Raw genomic sequence first — 23549 nt, 5'->3', positions numbered from 1 at the left:
CAGCCATACTTGACTGTTACAGTCGGGCAGTTGGGGTGTTGGCTCCTGACTGTAGGGTGTTAGGAGATCTGACCAAGGTCACAGGGGCGGCCTGTGTCAGACACAGGGTGACCAACAACATTTGAAGCTCTTGGGACAAACCTGGTGTCATGCTCTGTGTGCAGTGCGCAGCCAAGCTCTTGGAGCAGTCAAAGGCCATAAACTTTACTACAGTGGAAAGAAAAATACATTCTATTGAGTACTAATAAAATGACAGTGATGTCAAATAAAACAAAGACTGCTTCCAGGTCTGACAAGTTGTGTTCTTACAGAAGCAGTTCATGGGTCTGAAGTTTGCCTCAGTGAGGAGCAGCTTTCTAACCTGCTAGTTCAATTTTCATGGTCATTTAAAAAGCAAATATATGTTCCCAGCAAGGCAAACTGGCACACTACAAAGTAAAAGGATTACTGAAATTGAGAAAAGAACAGGTAAGGTATGTCGGCATCCTCGAGGCCAATTTATTCTTCTTTGTTGTAAATTAGAGGTGTAGCCATTAACATCTCAAACAGAGCTGGCAGGCTGAGGCCAGCAGAGGTGTACTTGCCCAATTGCTTTGCAGGGGATTTGAGCAGTAATTTTTCTCTCAGGGACTGTGTGAGACCAGGAGTTAAAAACAAGGATGGGAGGAGGAGTCAGCCCTGGAGAACAAGCGCAGGCTTGGGAAGGACAGAACACACAGAGCCGGTGGTGGCCTCTTCTTTTCCCTGAGCATCTCTTCGTGTGAGTATTTAACATACAGCAGGATTCAGCAGCACACTTTGCTCTTTGATCCCTACTGCACAGAGGCTCAGGTGCCAACTGTTCTGGGCAAATGCAGAAATTCCTTCCCTCATTTTGCAGTGCCTCGAGCACCTCAATGGCCTCACGTGTGTTTGCATGGTGGGGCCTTTAAGCCTTTGTATGTTTTGTGTTGCTCTGAACCAGCCTCTTCCTTGTCTCAGAGCCACTGTCTCTGGCCCATGCTCAGTCATGCCTGTTTATAGACAGTTGGGTGCATCCCTCTCATGCTACACAGAGGGTTTTGCATGTGTTGCCATTGAAAGCCCACTCTCTTGCCTGATGCTGCCCTAAATGCACTCCAGGCCACTGGGAAATGAGAAGGGCTGTATCACAGTGAGCTCCGCTTAGTAGGGGAAAGAGAATCACCAAGGGGAAAAAAACCTTGGCTGACAGTGCAAGGAGCTGGGGAGCACAGGGGAGGAACTCCATAGATATTAATTTGGTTGAAAGGGAATGTGTCTCTGCACACTGATGGGGGAGAAGCAGCAGAACAGACATTTCTAGTTCTTCCAAGGGACAGGATGCTATGAGAAAAAAATTAAACTACAATGTAATAGTTCAGTGGGATTTTCTGGAACATGCAGTTAGTTACTCACAGCTATTTATAGCCCTATCATTTCAATATCCCTGAAGATGCATCATTGGACTCCTTTCATTGCTGCTTGGATGAACAAACCCGTACTTGTTTTAACAAGTCACACCATGGGAGATGCTCTTCTGCACTCCCCACCCACCCAACCCTGGGATTTGTTTTCATTTGAGAGCTTGTTATACACAGCAGCCATCAAGTGAAGAAATTGATGTTCCAAGACACAAAGGAGTCACACCTATAAATCATGAACTTTAGCAGTGGGAAAAGGCCATCCTCGCTTTGAATTGGAACAGCCAGTAGCACAATTTGTAGCTGCAAGGGGTTGGCTTTAATTCTGTGACATCGGAGACTTACCTTGTATCTGTTTAGGTTGGGTGTTCAGTCTCCATTGTTCCTATACAGATGGGCCTAAGGGGAGGATAGGAAAATAAAATGCAGTAGACAATGGCTGAAGTAGACATTCAAGTGCAGTAGAAGTTAATCCTGTGGTAGGGTGCAAAGGCCCGCATCTCAACCCATAGAATCAGAGACTCCACTAGGCTGGAAAAGACCTTTAAGATCATCAAGTGCAGCCTATGGCTGTTTGTGTGGCTGTAGCACAGTTAACTCACAGCAGTGTTTGTCACCTTCACAGGTAGCCCCAAGGCAGCTGCAGCAGGAACAGGAGGCTCCTCTCTGCCCACCCTCACAGCAGCTCACTGCGATGGACGGGACCACTGCTCCCCCGAGCACCTGATGTGTTCCCTGAGGTTGGCGTCTCGCAGTTGTGGGGCAGCCCAAGGTGAGGCTCACCTCATCCCTGACAGGATCAGGGCTGCTGGCATTCAGAGGCATCACATTCATCACAAGATTGGCACCACCGTTCCCTGTAGTGGCAGCATCTCACCAGCCTTGGGAAAGGGCTCTTAATGTTTGTGCATGTTTGCACTTTTTCAGCCTACTTGAGAAAGTCTTCTCTTAAGGGAACAAAAAGCTTAGTATGAAATTTCTGAGTTATAGAGTCTTGTATTTTTAAATTGTAATATATTAGAAAATATATCTGTATTTTCATGTGTTAACAGGAATGTTGTGGAGACTTGTTATTCCAAGTCAGAGGTTTTTGGAAATACGCCAGTCAGAGACAGCTGAATACTTCATAATCAGCCACTCACATTGTGGGTCAATCTTACTGCCCCTGAATAACAGCTTCCTTTCTCTTCCTCCTTGTAGTTTTGCCCAAATTAACTCAAAACCAGAATTTATGCCTCCACGTCAAGAAAGTTCTGTATTTTTACTTTATCTTTTTGCTTTGTAAAGTATTTCAGCAGCACTGGCAGCAGCTGGGCAGGGATTTGGAAGCTGCTTCCTAAGACAGAACTGCTTGCTCCAAGTTTTTGCCTAAATAGACTTTCTAACCTTTTAAAAGTCATAACTAAAATAAAGCTCTTCCTCCTTTCATTCCCTCACCATGCCTGGAGTGTGTTTTGCGATCTCAAGGAGCAGGGAAGCTCAACTGTCCACAGAGAGGTACTTAAGAAGTGTTTTTAGCAGCAGTGTTGTTGAGGAAACATCTCCTGTGTGGCTCCCCACTCCTTGCAGTGCTGCTTCTGCTTTAAGGTTAATGAACGTTTCCTCTAAAGGAAAGAAAAAGTGCTCCTGCCATTGAACCATGCAGAAGCTCCTCCATTCATGCACTCCCTATAGCGCAGGAGCACTGCAGTGAGTTACCAGCCCTGTGCACAATGTCTGTCTGTCTGCCTGTCTGTCAGCAGCTCAGTGGGCCTAGGGCTCTGTTCAGTGTACAGGAACAAGCAGATGTCTCAGAAGTAGTCAATGCAGTCACGCTTTAATGTGTTTTTACATCCTTTTATGATTCACAAAGCCAGAATAGAAGTACTTATACATTTTTAATAGGAAAGTAATATATTCCCTGAAAAGAAAAATAGATTTGATTAATTATTTGTCATAAAAGTTGCCTGACAGTTGAAACTTCAAGCTTCTAAGCTAGAAAAGCTCAAATAGACAAATTATACTGAAATGTTCTTTAAAGACCAAGCAGCTACTTTATTAAAATATTAAATTTACAATTTAAAAAGAAAAATTCTGATTTATTATTCAATTATGATAATCTTATTGAAGTGACATGAAATTCATGACAGTGGCCTTTATTCTGTCCAAATCCTGTCCTCGGTTATCCTCAGGCAATCGGTTTTGCCATTATTTAGAGCTGTGCAAGATGACCCACACAGAGCAGCACCATGCTGGAAAGACAAATCCCAGGAGTTCAACTCGATCCTCATTTTCCCCAGAAAGAGAGGGGTTTAAGGCCTGGGATTAGGGCTGATCCCACACCTGTGGCAATGCAGACCCCACGGACCCATCCGAATCTCACTGTCACAGAGAAGGGACTGCAGACTGCACCGCGCAGCACCAGTGAATGACCTTCAAACAACTTGAAGCAGGTTGAATTTACATTTTACTTCAAAAAAAAAGGGGAAGTACATACATGAGGGGAAACGGGGTGAACAAGAGTTATCTGAACCCAGCCTTCTACCCTTTCACCTACAGTTACCACCGGCGTTTGAGTTGGCCGGGCTCTTGCCAGCCGTCGCACGCTTGCTTACAATAGCAACAGGATTGTGGATCAAGGAAACGGGTTCAAAGCTGAGGCCCAACTGGAACTAGTAAGGTATCATACACAGTGTGAGTTTATAGTACACAGCATCTCTTTTTAAATGACGTAACGCAACAGCAGGAAGGAGTAGTAGTAGTTACCAGTTACTAACACTAGAATAATCAAATTTGTATGTTATACATATACAGCAACTAACTGCTTTACAAAAAAAGCAAAATAATACAATATATTGTCACATGTATTTACAGTGTAGTAAATATACCTTTCTGTCAAATTTTACACAAAAAACTATTTACAGGTGAATATACTGCATTAAAAAAAATGGTGGGACCAACACTAAAAGTGACTTTCTGTGGTAAGTTTGTTGCATAACAGTAAGACGTGCTTCATTACACTGGAAAAGAAATTAACCTTAGAATGGAACAGAAAAGGCCCTAAAACCTACAACCCAGTTAGGAATAGAGCACTGGAATGCTCCCGGGTCCACAATACTTAGGTGAAATGTTTCCTGTTCTTGGAAACCTCATGCACATTAAAGCAGAAACATTGGCATAATTAACAGGTAGGTTATGCACTATTCAAATACTACTGAATTATCTTTAAGTCAGGGAAAATACAAACACAAACAAAACGTTAATCATCTTTACAGTACTGAACTGTAGTTAGTGCGTGATGGGTAACGTGTTCTAAACCAGGGGTGTCAAACATACAGTCCCCATGATGTCCTCGCATGGGTCGCGTGTGAAACCCGGGTTTTCCTGAAGCCAAGTCTCATGTCCAAGTACCCTGACTCCGTGCTGCAGGAGCAGCCCATGCAGCAGTGACTGCCTGGAAGCCCACGGGCTGCCTGCAGGAGCCACTCGCAGGTCGGAACGCTTGGATCTGTCTCCTGCTCGCTAGGTCAGGTTCAAATCCTCACCAGCAACTACCTACCTGCTGATCACTACGAGCAGAGAGGAGTAATGGGCAAGGAGGGGATGGAAGCAGGCTGGACTGGGAACTGAGGGTGCTCACCAAATGAAATGGAGAGGGGTGGAGAAAAACCAGGAAAAGAGAACAAATGAAGGAGGATGCGAGCAAGAAAACAAAAAGGCAAAATAAGCGCACTGGCTGTTACAGGGAGCAGGCCAAGTGATGCATGTGACAGTAAGGCACTGAACGACTAATTACTAATAGGAGTTTCATCAGTAAAGAAAGGCCATGGTCCCCTCCTTGATCTAAGCACAAGCTTCCCAACCACTGGTACTGGGAGATGACGTCCCCGTGTATCAGAGCACACGTGATCCCAAAATAAACCTTGGCCATCGGCTGTAACTACACCCACATTCAGCTCCTGTGACCCACATGTTTGACACCCCTGCTCTAAAAAAGTTCAGGTCCTCTCACTGAGCCATGCACTGAAGACATGACTCCCCCTCCTTCCAGGAAACAGGATGAATTCAGTTTTGTTGACTTCCTTTATGAAGATACCAGGTTCTTTTCAGCAGGGACTGGGAGCCTGGAATAGTTCTCACAGGAAAGGTAACTGCAATCGCTGTCCATTTTGGTTTCACATTCTGTGTGTTTCAAACAATGCATTAATTTAGGGACTCTCTTAATAGAGGCAATGCAAAAACGTTGACAGAGGTGCTCTCGCATGCTCCCAGTCAAACAAAACCCCTTTGGTTGTTCCCTGGAATTACTGTTTCTGTTTACAGAGAATCTGCTTGTAGGAGAAAAGTGAAAACTATGGTTTTTTTACCAGCAAATTACAAGAGATTCTTTTTCCCTCCTACCCACAAACCTTCAGGCTTCCACAATTCAGTGTCTTCAGCACGGCAGAAAGGGCTGGAATGAGCTCAGTTCGAACTAACAAGCACTCGCTGGCAGCGATGCCGAAGGTGGCTCTTTGCAACGTGACGTCTGAGATGAGAACAGCTTTTACATCAGTGACTCCCGGAGCTGTCTGTGCACAGCAGCTCCAGACACAGCCCCAGCCACTGCTCTACTCCTGCGCTCAGCTCTGGCCTCACAACCCCTTTCACAGTCCCACGGCAGCTCAGGAACCACATTCCTACCACCAGGAATAAAGAGGTTTGGTTGACTGCACGAGCCTTCGCCTTTCCCAGTGCCTCTATTCCAAGACTGCTGATTCTAAGCTTTCCTCTTGTTTTGGCAAACTATTTGCATATGAAGTTTGTGTTCAGAGTTTTTCCAGGACTGTAAACAAATTAAAGAAATTAAATTGTTATGTTAGGAATCAATACAATAAAGGTATTTTTATTTACATACATGTTACATCGTTACTGTGTGGATACATGTGAATTATGTGCGATAGCAATAAAGTCTCAACACTTACTTGTACCATTCTCTAATAATTTAGCTGTGGAGTTTGATTTACTGAAAGCCACTAAGGAAATTGCACTGGAGGGTTTTACTGCAGCTACTGGATATGCTTTTGTTTTCCTTTGAAGCCACTTGCAGACCTAACATAAACCAGGGCTCTGGCACTGGGGAGTTCAGCTGTTCTTTAGCAGGAGATGCAGAGCCCTCCAGCGAGCACCCAGCTGATGGATGGGCCCTTGGCCAGGATTCCTGCTCACCCCAAGATCAGCACCCAGCACATTTGAGCAGGCGCAGCACCCAGCGCTGCGCCTGACACCTCACTGACATAGCAGCACGTTCACAGCCGTCCACCGCGACGCACGACTGAGCTGACAAGTGCTTCACAGCGACAGCAGCTTCAGTTCTGTGTCACCTCCGAGCACGAACCCTCATGAACTGAAAGCCCAGGGGAGTTCTGTGAGATGGGTTTGGCTGCAGATGCCTGGACTAACACCAGAAATTGCACTGCAGACATTCAGACGTAACCTGCGCTCCACACGGCATCGGCTGGCTTTAAATTCATGTACCTTAAGCAAACATTGCTGGTTTTACAGCGCTGCCCGGGCAGCATGGAAGCAGCTTTGCCAAGCGCCATCTCCCAGAGCTCGAGGTTTAATTCCCCACGCACCCCACGGGTTATGCTGCCAGGAATTCCTCAAAGGAAGGGCAAAACTAAAGTAGATGCTAAATGGAAGAAAGAAGCAGTAAGTATTCAAGACTGCTACAATGACAGCATTATGGTCAGTTCTCGATGGTTTCTTTCCACTATACAACCTGTTTAGTGCAGTTCAAGTATAGCAATGTCCTGGGTTCAGCAGTAGCAGTCATTTTTTCTCCTTCTTAGTAGCTGGTGCAGTGCTGTGGTTTTGACTTTCAGCCTGGGAACAGCGCTGATAACACCGATGTTTTTAGTGGCTGCTCAGTGATGTTTACCCTGACCAAGGACTTTGTGAGTCTCATGCTCTGCCAGGGAGGAAGGGAAGCTGGGAGGAAGCAGGGACAGGACACCTGACCCAAACTAGCCAAAGAAGTATTCCACAGCACGTCATGCCTGCTATATAAACTGGGGGCAGTTACCCGGAAGGGTTAGATCACTGCTCAGTCAGGCTGGGTGGTGAGCGGTTGTATTCTCTTCCCTTGTTATTTCCCTTATCATTACTACTATTGGCGGTAGCAGCAGTGATTTGTGTTATACCTTAATTACTGGACTGTTCTTATCTCAACCCGTGGGAGTTACATTCTTTCCATTCTCCTCCCCATCCCTTCAAGAGCAGGGGGGAGCGAGAGGAGGAATGAGAGAGCGGCCGCGTGGTTCTGAGTTACGGCTGGGCTTAAACCACGACAAGCAAAAAAATCTGCTTTGGAAGAAAGCCAGCGTGTCCAGTCTGGTCCATACACAGTCCAGGCATGTGCAGCTATGGGGTGGGGAATGGAAGAGACTCATGTGGCCTCCTTCTCTCAAATTTATTGCTGTTTACCAGGAATTTAACCTAAGCCACCACGATGGTTAAGCTCATTGCACTGCAGCTATCCTAAGTTCCTTTTAAAGTATGGTAAAAAAAAGTCCACAGCTAAAAATCTTACAGGTTTGAATTAAAACCAGGATTACAGGAACTTCCTCTGGCTCATAAAGCCACCACCTTGAAACGTGTGCAAACAGGGTTAAGGACGAACACGTCCCTCTAGAAGAGAGGCAACCAAGGCAGACAACAGAAGCAAGGTAGAACTCTCTACAGGCAATGGCTTTCGAGTTTGGACACGACACGGATCTGCAGTGTTAAAGAACTCCACACCTCCTTCGGCTGCAAAGTCCGTCAGGATCTACAGGAGCGGTTCTGAAACACTGACTGAAACCAGACACAGAAGGGAGGAAATGAAGGCATTAAAACTCAGGCAATGTCTCAGGAGTTGATCATCTGGCAACACGGCTGACAGGATGGGAACTGGAAAAGTTAAGTGCAGCATTGCAACCGGTGAGGGCCCCTGCGAGGGCCCGCGTGCGTCAGTCTCCAGACAGAAAGTTATGGGGGTCAGAGAGGAGCAATCACACGATCTTTTTGATGCTGTGCCGCTTGAAGCTGCCCGCGCTGCGCTGCTTCTGCACTTGGCTCGCGGAGCCGTGGCGCATCCTCCCACTGTTGGCGTGCCCGGCGGTGGGCGACAGCTCCACGTTCTCCTTGTCGATCCCTGGGGAAACACAAGGACTGGGGTTAAGCTCACTGCATCCTGCAGCCCCAGAGGGGACCAACAGCCTGGACCAAGTGGGACAGTGCAGCCCAGATGCCACCAAATTCCGCCATGGTGACACATGGAGGTTCATTCTAAGCAGGGCATTGGCTATGTGTAACGACCTGGAAGACAACTTTTGTGCTGGATAAACCCAACATCTGAAATATCAGTGTAATTAATAGCTCAGTGAACAGTTTAATATTCATTTGATTCAGGAACGCAATGAGTTTTGATGCATAAACCCCTCCAAAGAAACAACGAGGCCGAGTGGCTACAAAAGCAGTGAATTCAAGATGGACCGGAACAGCCACTGACCTGGGGAGTGCTGGGAGGTTGCAAGCGAGGTCATGGAATTGGAAAGGTTGAGGTTAGCAGTGATGCTCAGCTGGCTCTGCACTGCCGGGGGATACGGAGAGGTGGGCGTCAGGAGAGATTCTTCACTGGTTTCCTCATCGATTCCAGGCAAATACGTGTCAATCAAGGCATCAAGAAACTTCACTATGAGCTCAGCGTAGTCTGGGATTTGTGTTTGCTGTGCACGGTGGGGCAAGAAGAAAGAGACTAGTTCTTTTCTCTAGAAATTCTGTGATCTGCATCCTTCCCGGAGCACCAGTGTACTCCATACAGAAACTTGCAGGGAATGTACTGCTCTTACCTTAGAGAAGGGGCCAGCAAACCTCCACAACCCATTAAATCCAAAACCTACAACAACAAATCAAATGTTACCACACACAGTTCTCAACTGACAGAAAACAACCAGAAACTATGGAATTGCCCAGCCTTACAGGGTTAAACTGAAACTCATCATTTACCCCCACTCCTGGTCTGTATTCCTTCAAATTGCTTAGCAGACACAATACTGACTTTCAGCTTCTTTTGACACACACAGCTGGTGTAGGGCTTTGAATTTTAGTGCACAATAGCAGGGAGCAGCTTTAATATTCACAGCAGCAGGGTCTGTAATATGTAAACTCTTCTGTTTACGAGAATATGACATTGGCAAGATGCCACACAAGACTGACTGAGTGCTCTATTTAGGGCTGCAGTTCTAAACCACTGTCAGTAGTAAATCTAACTTCAGATATGGCTGCTTTTAAACCCAAGGAAAGGTATTTACTCTGTAGGTAAGAAGTTTGGTACTGGGGCGGCGACTCTTCATGGTAGACAACGCTCTGAACGATCCCATGGATTGGATTCAGCAAGTTTGGATCCTGGCACAGCGATAGGAGGGTATTGATCTTGGAATCCAGTAAATTGTGCCTGAAGGAAAAGAGAAGCAGTTTATGTTGTTCATTAAACACAAACCAGCCGCAGTTCCCAAATGACTTCAGCTAAGGTGGGATTTTCAAAACCTCGGTGACTTCAGAAGTACAATGCAATTCCTACGCGTGTTCAGTGTAATGCTGCCAAAGGGCTGCGCTCAAACTGTGCCCCACTGAAGCATTCACCTTACACTTTACATTGCAAAGAGTTTCATTATTTTCAACCAAAACCCAATTCACTGGATTTGGGAACATTTCAGAGCTGCAGTTTCAAAGCAGCTTTTTCACCCCGTGGCAGTGTTCCTTCCCTGGGCTCTGTTAATACAAATGCCACTTACTTATAACTGTGGTTTCAATAACTCACACAACTTGTATGTGCTTTACCCATTTATAAAGGCAGAAAATAGCAGCATGATTTTTACATCATGCTCAGGTCAGCTTTAAGTCTCCTCCTCTGAAGTCCCGACGGTTGGGTTCCTCTTACGCAGACTGACTCCAGCAAATACTACTTTTAACAGGTATCTGAAGAAATACCAGAGTGTCCTGACCTGGCTTTGAATCAGTTTTGACTGGCACGTGGAGTGCTAAGTACAAAACCTGAGTGTGGCTGCGGTGAAGCACCAGGAGCAGTACCTGAGGAGGCCTGGTCCAGGAAGAACACTGGATTAGTTTAACACAGGGGAGAAGGATGATTCTCAAATTGCTATGGACACTTGTCCCAGCAAGCCACGGACAGATGAGTCCTTCATACAAGCTTGTCCTGGTGCAGACCTTTTAAAGGAAGGGCCAAGTCGAGAGTCCCCATGAACAGTGTTGGATACCTACACAACAGGAAAGACCTTTGGGAAGACGACGCTGGCTTCTGCTAAATACTCGTACAGAATCCGCTGGTCAAACTCATCAGTAGTGTACTTCACTAATGTCGCCTGTTACAAGGAAAAGGATTAAATGAGCACACTTGCAATCTGAGTAGTTCTACACAGGCTTTGTTGTTGTAGTTTAAGGTTTTAAGATTTCTGAATAGCAGAAAGCAGCATTACAAAAGATTCATTTGTGTTCTCTCTGGACATGGAACCGAGTCATTTTGTGTCTATGTGGGAAATAAAACCAGCTGGCAATAGCTTCTATTTTGATAAATATTTAGCTAGTTGTTTTTTGTCAAAAGCAGGCAACTGAATCTGTCTGAATTACCTCAGGAATGGCGACTGGATTGGTCCAGCTGTAGAAAGCACCATCATACTGTACCTCTATTAACAGTTAATCACTGAAAAACTGAATTACGCTGGGATTCCAACAGCTTGCACTTCTTGACTTTAGAAGTATAATGTACTGCTATCATTTTATCATATAAAATTACTCTGTGATAATAATCTGCCAGGGAAAAAGCGACAATTGTTGGACAAGTTCTACAAAGCAAGGTGGAATAATGAAAATTCAGTACCTGCTCTCGAGGAGCATTTAAACACATTTCTAACAGTGATTCCTAGAAAGCTGGATCAAAAGAATCGACCTGCACATCACAGGGATGCTGATCCATGTGAAGCTGGAAACCCTGCAAGGAGCACGCATAACGCAACAGTCTCAGAAAATAACAGGGAATAGACAGAAAGAAACCTTACAAGAACCGTAAGCAGCAGCGCTTGTATTTTGGGGTCAGTCAGGACTTCTTCATCAAGCAGGACATTTGACTCGGACACAGAAACCTTTCGGAGATGCGGGTGCTGCTGTGGTGATATTCTCTGGGTTTCTGCCAGATAAAAAAAGAGCAACTCATCCAAAGCAAAAGCAACCCCAACCAAACCAGAACCAGCTCTTGCACAACAAACTCGGTCATATGCAAACTCTGAGGTCACCAGCATTCGTAAGGTAGGAAAGCAACAGCTACGCTGGAATGCCGGCAGCACTGGACCGTTCCATGGGATGTGTTATCAATGGTCAACAATAACCCCAATTTCCTCATCAGTGAAATACAGGCCCAGGGGTGGCAAGTCCCACGTTCTGGCTCTGGCAGCAGACTGCCATCAGACACGAGAGCAGAACCCTGGTCTTGCATTGCAATTGGGGGTGGGGGCACAGGAAGCAGATGTGGGAGACGATGAAGAGAGGCATTCGAGGCATTAGGTCATGTTCCATCTCCTGCAGGAATTTGCAGCTTGGGTTTGTTAGCTCAGAAAAAGCCAGATTTGGTTTATTTCAGTCCACTCCTGTACGTGCAGCTTTACAGCTACAAACTGAGCAACTCCAATTCAAACCTCAGTTGCTAATGATAGGAAGACTTTGCTCTCCAGAAGCCACTGCTGAGACAGATATTTCTCCCTTACCTTGTAGTGTCCTAGGCAAATAAACACTGAATTTAGAAATAATTCTTTGTATGTGCATACAAAGCATTTATAATTAGTATTATTCTGAAAATGTTAGTCCTGTTTCTCACCCATTTCATAATCATTTTCGGCTACTCTCCTCATTTTGGGAGGCGTTGTGATTCCAGATTCCATGTCTTGCCTTTTAGGAGCCTTTGTGTCCGATATCAAATGGTCAAAACTTTTCCTTGTACCTAAAAACAATTTATCAGGCAATTAAAAACATTAAACCTAGATCCATATTCTAACTTTTCCTGATTTTCTGGCCACGCTACTCTCCTATCTACAACGCATTGACAGGAATCTGGGGACGTTTTCACCATTTTCAGGGATGGTAAAGAAAATACGATCACACCATGCCGCTCTCCATCACAGGTTCCAAAATGCTTCACAGTATGTATGAGGGAAGCATGCAGTTTACTCAGAGATGTATGCTGGGGCATGCTATGGTTTCCTGGTCACCACATCACATCCAATAAACATGCCAAAATGTGACTACTGAAAAGGAAGCAGTAACAGGATCATAATGAAATAACTCTCCTCTTCATCCACGTACACCACGGAATGTAAAGGGTACCCACAAGTTACACCAAGCAACTCATCTTGTTTCTCTGACACTGAGGCTTTGCTTGTAAACAGGATGCACTGAGAGGCCATGAATAAAAATCAGATTGCTTACAAAACTTCTAAAATGTTTTGGGACCCTCTCTTCTAGCACAAGACAGAGAACTCAACTCAGCAGCTAAGCTAAGGTATTCGGCTTCTTGGCTTTGGTGAAAGAGGGCTGGTGGCAGAACACTGGCACTATGAATCTTTAGTGTCTGGAGTATCTCTTTTTCTTCCTTTTTTCCCTTTTTCCTCCACATATTTTGAGTGTCACTTTTGCTTCCCCCCTTTGTGATCAAAAGACCCGAGTTAGTCCTCTCTAACTGTACAGTGTTCTGTAATCATACTTTGTAGGAACTGCATACATTCCTCTGTATAGGGAATAAGCATTTAAAGTCAGAACAAATACAAGTATAACGTCTCGCCAGTAACACTCCCTGGGGTACTCTGCAGACAAAGGAGTGAATTAGTTATGTGAATAACCTAGAAGCTTTTTAGTGTTCGCTTGTGACGGCTGCCCCATATCCAAACTCATGGATTTTCGTGTTCGAGGGCTTATCTGTCCCACTGTCGGGTAACTGGCAGCCAGGTGTCTGTCTGACCCCTTTGGTGATGACCAGGGCTGGTTTTCCTTTAGTGTCCTGAAAGTGCAGAGAAATTCAATTAAGAAAATCTTTAAAACTGTGCATATTTAGGCATAAATTGTTCAAATAGCCAAACTATCCTGTATTAAACCCATCTTTCCTAGCAGGTTAATCTCCCCAAAACACATACAAAGAAATAGTAACTACTTTGCTTGCAAAAGTGACTAGTGAAGGCTAACAATCTGATACGGATGTAATGCTGAAGAGATAAACAATAAAGCAATGAAAAGAACACAAGCAAATCAGCCTACAAGGCAAGACGAAACTGGATGCTGAGAAGAGAGACACTGAGTAAAGTGCTCCCCATTGAGAGAAACTGGCTCTCCCCATCACTTTGAGGTGGGTTTCTCAGCTTATATCTGTGCTGCAGATAGACAGGCTCTAAGGTGTTGAGATTTTCCAATGACAAGGATAAAGTGACTACTTATAGAAGGACAAACGAAACTTCCTTCTAAAATATAAATGAGATGAAATTAGGTCTTGTAGAAAGATGTTAGCAAAGAGTTTAACAACCTCCAAAGCAGTTAAGCTCTGCGATACAGACCTCAGAATTAAACCTGTATGAATTTTGATACCCACATTTCTCTGTGACTGAGTTTTTAACAGAACACAGGTTACCTTTGGGTGATTTATTAAAGGAAACAGACATTGAAATGCGTGTGAAATATCTAAAAGTCAGACAACCAACCTATAGCTAGTGTCACTGTGATGGATGGGGTAGGTATCCATGGGAACATTCTCCATTGAAACGTCCGTCAACAAGAGAGACTTCCTGTGCTTCAGGCTGCAGCGACTTCGAACTTCCTCAGACACTGTCAGCAAAGCTAAAACGCCAAAGAAAGCCAAGGTAAGTTTTGCACAGAGGCAACGCTGAAGGTAAGCAGCATTCCACCCACTTCACACTTCTCCTGTGTGCACTGCAGTGCCGTGGGCTTACATCCCAGTGGTCGTCTTTGTTCTGATTCAAAGCAAGTCATTTAAAAAGAATGCTCATCCCCATCCAGTCACAGTTGCAGGACTTAAACACTTGCCCCCCATGGTCACAGTTTCTGCTCGTAGATCACTAGGAACTGGATCACCGTAAGGCACACACTGCAGGGCTTAAACCCAGAAACCTTCAGCCTCCCTGAAGGGTTTCCACTGCTGCACAGCCGCTCCCCTGTGGGTGAAGCCTTCAACCCCCAAACTCTGTCTTTGATGCACCCCAGCCTAGCCCAGCCCCTCGGCCACCCCCACTTACAAGTGTCCTTCACGTTGGTACCATTTTATCAACCCAAACCCACAAGAATTCCCACAAGAATCCGTTCATTTGCAGTCAGCACAAACTGAGAACAACGTTGGTTTGTCTGACTTTACCTGCCAGGTAAGCCACGCTCTGGGTGTTCACCTCAAACTTGTCACAGTTCCTGTGCTTGTTAACCAGAGCTAGTAGTGTGTGTAAAATCCTCACAGTTCTTGCTACAGTGGTAGGAGAAGGGTGCCTGTACCCTAGGAAATGGGGTTAAAAACCAAATACCGTATTTAATGTTCAGTGCATATTTAAGAAGCATTAGTATGTTCATTAGCATGTTCTCAGGACACTTCACATGAAGAGTAAGTAAGGAAGCACAACTCCACCAGATGTAAGATGTGTTCTTACCCTTCAGGAGGTGTCCCACTAGTGCAAAGTTGAAGTTGGAGTTGAAATTCAGGCCAACAAAATGGTCCATCTGCTTGCAGTGCCACTCCAGGGGTCTCCTGATCTCCATGAACACCTCTTCCGGGCTCTGTCCAGGAAAAAGAAAACCCAAGAGCTGCTCATGATAGCTCCAGGTGTTCTTTTTACAAGTGACAGAGTAATTTTAAGAGCTTACACTGAAATACCAAACACACCTTTGAACACATCTGTACATTGCTGTTCCAGTTCAGAACACAATTACATACATCTCAGTTGGTATTACCCAAGTGAGACAATCCCTAATGCAGTTTTAGCTGCTTACCCAGTGTCTAGGAGGACAAGGAGCTGTGGGCTTTTCTTGTATTAACAGATGTAACTGCCCACACAAACCCTGTGTCAGTCAGAGCTGGTTGCTAACAGCTCACCTTGTCGTTGAATACTCGAAGGCTGTCCAGGGTGTGCAGATTCTGCTCAAGTAGGGCTGTACCTGCTGAGTACAGGTTTACTTCATCCAGCTGCAGCACTGCCATGGCTACCCAGAAGAGGGCCTTGTGCATCGGCGAGTCCTGGAGGGAAAGAGAGAAAGCCACGATTGTCAAGTCAGTTCCTGTAAATGAAAGACAAATGGGACTGACACACGGGTTTGGACATCATTACAACCCTTCCTGGAGCCAGTCCTGTCCTCAACCACATCCACTCCAACACACAGATGGTCATGTGAACCTGTCATCTTCATGCACTTAACAGGTGAATAGTAGAACATGAACTAATTTCAAGCCTTTTATTTCCCCCTAAGCCATTTCTTCTCTCTGGTACCCCTTCCCTTGCTCACAACACGTCCGACACACCATGCCTCACACCTGACTGAACAAAAACCTGTCCTCAGATTGAAAGCACATGTTGAAAATGGATTGCAACTCTGCACACAAAACTGGCCAGGCAATTTCTACTCCAGATCAAAAAGCACACAGGAGGAATGCAGACCTTGGGGTCTCAGGCAGCAGATTTTTCTAGGAACAAGGTTTATGTACTAATAGTAGGTGCCTGAGGCTCTTTGTTACTGGAATACCACTCATATCATGAACTTGAAAGCCCCATCCAGATGGCCAAGTTAGCAGCAAATCAGAGCAGGGTGACATTTACTGCAAGCCATGCCCTGACAGGCCTGTACTGGCAAACACTGAGAGCCAAGGCTGAGAACCTTCAGACAGCCGCTGGCAGCCTGTGCTCCATCAGTGCTGTGGCTGATGGAGCAGAACAGCTCAGGCTGAGGTGTTTTTAAAGTCATCTCACAGGTCCCACATGGAAACATCTGACACTGCCCATCTGCAGCATTTGGGCATGAGTCATAGCAGTGAAGTGTGAACTTCAGAGGCCCCAGCATTCACTTATTTTGTTAAGATTATACCCATAATTGTGGTTTTCATTTACAAACTGTGTTCTCTGCTAATTTTCGTGTACCCAGGTACACGAAATGTACCCAGTTTTTTACCTTGTTAAGAAGAGGCTGCAGCTTGGTGAGGGCTATAACCGTAGCTTCTATCAGAACTTGGCTATTGTAATTATCAGGCCCTTTTAAACAGCTCTCGAGTCCCTTTGTGCAGAGGGAAAAGAGAAAAAGTAATTAAAAATAAACCCATAATTAGATTCTGCTTTGTAAAAAGAGGATCAAAGCTCTAAATAATTGTTACTCTCAATGAGCTTACAAAGCTTGAGCTCATTTTAAAGCAACTCTCAAGACCTTTTCCAAATGGAGATTTACACAGAAGTGATACAGGCACTGCTGAAAGCAACTGCACAGCGTGTGTTGAGAAAGTAAGGGTGCAAGGATTACAGAGCCTCTCTTCTACAGTGCAGATGCTGCTCAATTTGAGTTTTATGGACATAAACTTCAAAAAATGCTTAAAGGAAACACATTTAGCACAGGGTGTCCGTGCTACGGAATGCAGCCTCCTTCAGGGAACATGGAGCACCAGCACGAAGCGAGGCAGTCTGCTCAGAGTTTTCTTAAGTGACTGTCCTGCTCTTTATTGCATTTATTTATAATACATTAGGTTATTAACTGCCTTTAAAAACAAGGAAGTTGTGAATCATGTGCATGCAGCCAAATGCCTTAACAGAACATTCCTCATTTATTTAAATAGCAGCTTCTCCATCCATCTCATCATCTCAGATCACAAACTCAAAACTGACAGCCGCTGTTACTTTAGGAGCCACAGCAGTGACAAAACTTACTGCCACCAAATTGATCTAAAATGAAGTGCATGGCCTACACGAAGTGCATTTCCAACCAGTCAGTTCCATAAAACAGGCTTGGGAAAATATATTTATCCTCAAATTATACCGAGTTCTGTACTTGATGGGAAGATAAAGCTAAAAATAGCTAAAATAGCTATTTAGGAGTCATGTAGGAAAACAGACACAGACTCACATACCTTGCTAAGAATTCGGATTATTTGCTTTATTTGTCCATGAGATACACGCTTACTTATGCAGCCAAAGACAACAAGTGCTCTCGGCTGCAGGGATGGATTGTACTGGAATGCAAACCTGTGAGGAAACAGAGCATTAATGGAGAGACAGCAGCCAGGCTGCGTAAGGAGGACCTGACAATTTTAGGTGTGCACTCAGGCAGGCAGGGGTTATGGTCTTAGAGCTGTCACATACTTTTGAGCTAGTTCAGTCCACTGGTCCAGCCACTTGCATGTTGGAATATCCCTCATACATGCCTGAAAAGAATTATATTGATTGAATATGTGTAACATTAAGTGGTTTTAAAATTCAGACTGTGCAGTCAGAGCAGTTCTCACACACCAAGTACTTCAATATCCCTTACCACATGCTGGGAAGAGCACCCCTACACCACTCGCCTGCAGGAAGCACACGCAGTGCCACTGGCTCTCAGGGGTTATTTGCTTTGACCCACGTACCTCCATGATCTCCAGCAGTGCCTCAGTAACAGTTTCCAACGAGGTCAGGGCAAAAGTCTCCCTTTCATAGGAGCCAGGAGAGAAGGACCTGTCTCGGTAGCTGGAGCGGAATGCGATGACCGCGGCCGACTTCACTTTGCTGATTCCAAACAGCAAATAGAACTTGGGCAGAGAGAACTCAGTCAAGCTCAGCCTTAAAACTTGCTTGGTCTCCTCTGAGGAAGGAATGTTCAGTATTAGATCTAAAGCACTGAAATTCAACCCGTGTTTCAAACACCGCAGCTCACCCTCCCATGAACACCAAAGCAGATAATCATCCTATAGGTCACTCTGCATATTCCATCATTCTTTTCTTTGCTATTTCCCCCAGAGTATCCCACAACCACCTTGGTCTGCTGCACAGACTGCTGAAGCCAGCCACTGGGATGGTGTATTCTAAAAACAGGTTGAAGGAAGCTTCTTTAAAGATGTGGCTCTGTGAGACTTCTCACACTGATTCATAAAATGGGAACCTGGAGAGCTCCTGCTCTGAAATCCCAACCCTGCTGTAAGTTCAAGCTGCAATCAAATGCTGCTTTTGGCTCTGGCACTGAAGAAGCCACTTAACTCAGAGGAAAATGACAGCCTTGCTCCCAGCACTGAGTACTTTTACAGCTCTGAACTTCCAGTTCATTTCAGTGCACTTCCAATTCATCCACTGAACAGGAAGGGTTGCCCTTCTCTCTCTGCATCAAATCAGAGCTTTTCTTTTCATATACATATACATATACATATGTGTATTCACACACTCACTGTCAATATATATAGATATACAATGAGCTTTCAGATCATAAAAAGATTACATAAACTTTGACTTTTTCCTCCCTAGTTTTACACTCTGTGGTAAGAAGTGACAGCTACTTATCTGCTTACACCAATTATTATAGGACTGCTAAAAGAGCAGCATGCAAAATACCTGTCTTAACAGTATAGTTTCACAATTCCCTTATGTAATTGTTATTTTTGTTACCACATTATGCAACCACTCAAAAGATGCACATCAGCTGCTTTTAGCACAGACCTTATTTTCTCCTTTCTCTGCATCACAGGATCTTGCTGGTACTTTCTTTTTTCTAAAGCCTGTTATACAAACAACTCACATTATGCACCTGCTCTAAACCAGACAGTTCTAACACCAAACTCGTTTGTTGGAGATCAAACCCTCAGCGAGCTGAACCACAACACGGGATTTTCACACTCTCAGAACAGTGCAAAGACAACTCCAAAATTTCTCAAACAAACGAAGGAGCATTTGGCTTAACTGGAAACCCTTACCACTGAAGTGAAGCTGGGAACAAGTGCAGAGAGAATGAATGATGTTGATGACGAGACCATGAGTGGAAGCTCTGAGAGAAAGGGGACCAGTGGCCACCAACAAGGTGACCACGTGGAAGAGGTAGGGGAGATGTGCTGCCACATCCAGAGAATTGTTGAAGGAGAGCATCAGCATGTAGCGTGCTAGAATAGCAATGTCATCCCACATCAGGTGCTGCTCCAGGGTAGGAGTCGGAGACAGACAAGTCTTGTCGATTATTTTACACATCCTCCCAATCACCTGAAAACATGGAACAGTTTTGTTTCACTTAAAGGAGAAGCACAGCTTGAATTTCAGTAAACCCCATTACAACTTAATATTGGGATTATCCTATTGCTTGGAACCAGTTTTATCATGTTCTTTGCATTACTGCCTGTACTGAGTCACCAGAAAGCTTCTCTCTATCACATCATTATATAAGATTAAGTTATTATATAAAAGGAGATCAAGGCAAAAGGGGAACTCACTTTGCTTGAAACCAGCTTTACATTTCCTGAAGCAAGTGCTACAGCCGTGTCTGCCATAACCTCAGCCTTTATGGAGCCTAAGCCCCCTGTGGCACTGGTCTTGATAAAGCTGTCCAGCACGACATCCAGGAGATCCGTTATCTGTTAGAGACGGTAAATTCTGTTTGTTCAGTCAGATTAACTTCCTTTTTCCACAGTAAACAGCCTGTTAAATCAGCAATCATTCCTTTTTAAGATGCATAACAACCACAGTGGTCTGTTATCCTTCGGGAGAAAAGCCTACTGTGTATTTTAGAGGTGTAAAGCTCTACCAACTTTTACTCCAGATCACAATGCTACAGAACTGCAGAGAAACTGAAATTCAGTTTGTATTACTTTTATTAACAATGCAACAGGTTATGCAGAACGTGTACCTGTCCAAGACTTCCCCATATCTTGGCCTGGATGGAAGGGTACATCTGCTTCTCGTTTATTGTCATCGTTATGAGCTTATCAAGAATGGCCGTGACCCGCTGGCGCTTGGCATCATCGTTGTGTTTGCAGAACCGCACCAGGTTGGACAGCCAGGGAGTCATGTACTCCAGACAGAGGTGCTTCAGTTCAATACCTGCAGTAAAGCACAGAATCAACACTGGTCTCTATTTATAAGCAAACAATTATTTGTGAGCACTTTTCCTCTCGGTTTTATTGTCCAAAATAATCACTGTCAGAATTGAGCAAATAACACCGGGCAAGCAGAGCAGCTTCAGAAAGAAACACTCTGTTAACGACATCCAAGAAACACTGGTCGCAATCTGGCAAGGAGATGCTGACATTTAATCTCTTACTAATAGACGTGACAAAGATGTGAACATTCAGGATTAGGCAGGAGTATTTAAGATAATCTCTTTTTAATCTTGAGAATGTATTCCAAACAGCTTCCAACAGTAAAGGCAGAGCTGTACTTTGCCATCCTTTTTTTCCAGTAATAAGCAGTGCAACAGAACCAGATGTCCAACTGAGAGATACAGTCAACCTGAAGAGATTGATCTTGACAGGACTAAAGAGCCCTGTAACTCTTCTGTGTATATTCTAGAGTTCAAACCTTCACTATCAAATTTTGGTTCTCATTCTGCAATAATCTACTTCTGATGAATTAGTAACAGAGACCTGGCCAAAGTACTCACTGTGCAGAGCTATCAACAGCGATACGAAACTAATAACCTGGACTGTGATCTCTCTGAATGAACTTGAGCCCCCAAACAAAGGAGTTATGCAGTGGAACTGGTTTTCATGTTCATTTCGAAGTTGCAATGCATAAGGAATACTGGAGGTACTTACTAGACTTGCTGAATCCAGAAATGCACTCTTCCAAGAACTCTAAGGTGAGGTGGGGTTCGTTAGCTGCAAGAGTCTTACTAATAGATACAATAAATAGTGTGTTGTTGGCAGGAATACACAGTCCTGACGTTTCCAGTAACTGGCCCTCAATCTTTAAATTAAAGGTACATGTTAAGGCACATAGAAGATTATAGGCAGCAGACCTGTAACAAAGCAAGCAACGTGACTTGTAAGAGTTTTCTTGGATATATATTAAAACACATGCATTACACCAAGGCACCACAGTGATAAAACTGACATTTGACAACTCACAGCACTACTGCTATGCAAGAGATTACATTTAAATCCTGAACTTCTTTCCCTGCACTAGTTAAGACTCAGAGACAAAAACATTTGCCTTGAAGAGACAAAAGAAATTACTCCTCCACTTGCTTTAAACTATTCCTGATAAGGTTAAAGACTGTGCTTGAAGGAGCTGGCACTGGAATTCTCAGAACAGCATTCAGCTCTAGGAAATTCTATGTATTTCCACGTGCACCTGAGCTAATAGGAGAGACCACCATGGCCTGCAGGCAGAGGCAGGGCTTAGTGCCACCACTGAGAGCCAACTCTATCAGCGGCAGCTCCCATGGTGTTTAACAAGTTCAACACCATGGAAATCAGATGTACCTAACAAACCTATATTGGAAAGCAGAAGTATTTCTCCTTTTAAAGAGAAATTGAGCTTCCTACACACCTCCAGTAACTGACAGTGCACGTGCCTTTCTTCCTCTATAGAAAACACAAGCTTGCTTAAATTAAATGTACATTTTATGGAGCTGTGGTGAAAGAGGAATCATTCTGTTCAAGTCAGACTTGCCCACACTGAGGAAAGCCTAGAAAGGATCCACACTTTGATGCTAATGTAAAAGGTCCGTACCGCAGGCTGGGGTCGGAGCTCCCCAGGTTGAGCAGCGCGATGTTCAGCAGCGTCCCAGGGACATCCTTGGGGCGAATTTTGGTGTGCTGGGGGATGGAGTCTGGTTGTGAGAGCTCCCACCGCGTCCGTATGTGAATGATGGACCTGACAATGGCTTCACACTCCTGATGCATGAAGGTGAGCGGTGTGCCCTGGTTGGCAATGGTCAGTGTAAACTGGTTCTCATCCACGAGACATATTTCCTCGATCTCAGAGGCGTAGTAGATGTCATTTAGAAACACTGTTTGTCCCAGGACTCTTGTTCGTTCTGCTGATGTCACCTGCACAGCGGTCGACCCAACCTTAGGAAGAGAACAGAAAAGTGGTTTAGCACCTACTGTTAACAGTGCAGAGAGAAAAGTCTGACACCTCTGATGTTACAGACACACACTTCCTAAAGAGGCATACTAATAACTTGTGTTTTCTCCTCAAGACAGGAGAGGAGAATTAAGAGACAGTAAAATCCTATTCAAATCCTTATGAAAATGTATCAATCCACTAGGAACAGAATTCGAAGGACTTACTTTAATAGAGACTTTGGTGTCTTTGTGAGCCAGTTTGAGAGCATTGTGAAATACTTTCAAATCCTCCTCCAAAGCCAAGGTAGCTGCTGGGAGTTTCTGCTGGTCGTGTTCTATGTGCTCGGCCAGTTTCCCTGGAGAGTCTATGAAAATAAGCCTTTTGCTTCCTTTCAAACCTGTCAAGAGCCTTTCATGGTATTTGGTGTATTCTCTGACCCAAGAGTTACAGTTATAAATAAAAACTGCTGAGACATTTTCATAAGCAAAGCCTGGAAAAACTACAAACCATTTAGAAAGAAAGTCTGTTTTAAAGCGATTACTGGGGCCAGCGTGAGTGAGGTCCACCACAATCTCATATGGCTTTGCATAGTATGGCTTCAGAGTCAGCAGCACATGGTAGATCAGCAGATCTCCGTTGATCTGACCAGTCTTGAATCTGTAAGAGAACAAGGCAGACACGGTTGGGTTTGCGTGCCATGGCTCACACTAACTCCAAGGTTAATGACCAGTATCATGAAGTTGACTTAGGACCTCACATAACGTAAAATATTAAGAACCTTTTTGTTCTCATTTAATGATTCTTTGAATCTCAGGAGACTGGACCCTGCATCAGCCAAAACCAAGCCTCCAGAGCCAACACATCAGACAAAAGTCTACCAGGAAGGATTAACTGAAAATCAAACTCAACATCTCGTGGGCATCTGAGGTACTTCAAATACCTGCCACTGTTTCAAGCTAGCATGAGCTCCACTCCTTCAAGGCAAAGTGACCGCAGAAGGAGGTAATAAATACTGTCAGCATGGATGTAGTTTTCAGTGTGCTGGGACACTGCTCTTGGGAACACCTCAGGT

At 44.6% G+C, this 23549-nt stretch overlaps 1 protein-coding gene and 1 long non-coding RNA gene across 7 annotated transcripts in view; one reads left to right on the top strand and one right to left on the bottom strand.

The window, feature by feature from the left end:
• Window positions 1-8285: 8285 nt before the first annotated feature.
• Window positions 8286-23549, bottom strand: part of NF1 (neurofibromin 1) — a 70259-nt gene continuing 54995 nt past the window's right edge. For 5 of the 6 annotated variants that reach the window (XM_062615682.1, XM_062615685.1, XM_062615683.1 and 2 more), the window contains 22 exons: window positions 22702-23134; window positions 22139-22479; window positions 21220-21422; window positions 20313-20506; window positions 19900-20040; window positions 19393-19672; window positions 18079-18293; window positions 17816-17877; window positions 17584-17698; window positions 16641-16742; window positions 15574-15714; window positions 15131-15257; window positions 14848-14979; window positions 14180-14315; window positions 13331-13488; window positions 12313-12435; window positions 11501-11628; window positions 10707-10807; window positions 9737-9879; window positions 9275-9321; window positions 8935-9151; window positions 8286-8577 (listed from right to left, as the gene is read on the bottom strand). In XM_062615682.1, coding sequence (XP_062471666.1) covers window positions 8435-8577; window positions 8935-9151; window positions 9275-9321; window positions 9737-9879; window positions 10707-10807; window positions 11501-11628; window positions 12313-12435; window positions 13331-13488; window positions 14180-14315; window positions 14848-14979; window positions 15131-15257; window positions 15574-15714; window positions 16641-16742; window positions 17584-17698; window positions 17816-17877; window positions 18079-18293; window positions 19393-19672; window positions 19900-20040; window positions 20313-20506; window positions 21220-21422; window positions 22139-22479; window positions 22702-23134 — 3682 coding nt within the window. In that variant the 3' untranslated portion in view covers window positions 8286-8434. The remainder of the gene's footprint in view (window positions 8578-8934; window positions 9152-9274; window positions 9322-9736; window positions 9880-10706; window positions 10808-11500; window positions 11629-12312; window positions 12436-13330; window positions 13489-14179; window positions 14316-14847; window positions 14980-15130; window positions 15258-15573; window positions 15715-16640; window positions 16743-17583; window positions 17699-17815; window positions 17878-18078; window positions 18294-19392; window positions 19673-19899; window positions 20041-20312; window positions 20507-21219; window positions 21423-22138; window positions 22480-22701; window positions 23135-23549) is intronic. The other variant, XM_062615687.1, reaches the window with a different exon arrangement.
• LOC134162161 (uncharacterized) lies at window positions 14240-23502 on the top strand. The gene is made up of 2 exons (XR_009964226.1): window positions 14240-14338; window positions 23292-23502. It is a non-coding gene; the product is annotated as an uncharacterized LOC134162161 (long non-coding RNA).

This window comes from Pezoporus occidentalis, unplaced genomic scaffold (genome assembly GCF_034315485.1).
Source record: "Pezoporus occidentalis ecotype Australia unplaced genomic scaffold, CSIRO_AGI_Poc_V1 ctg183, whole genome shotgun sequence".
Classification (NCBI taxonomy): Eukaryota; Metazoa; Chordata; class Aves; order Psittaciformes; family Psittacidae; genus Pezoporus; species Pezoporus occidentalis.
This window is presented reverse-complemented; position numbering and strand designations above follow the sequence as displayed.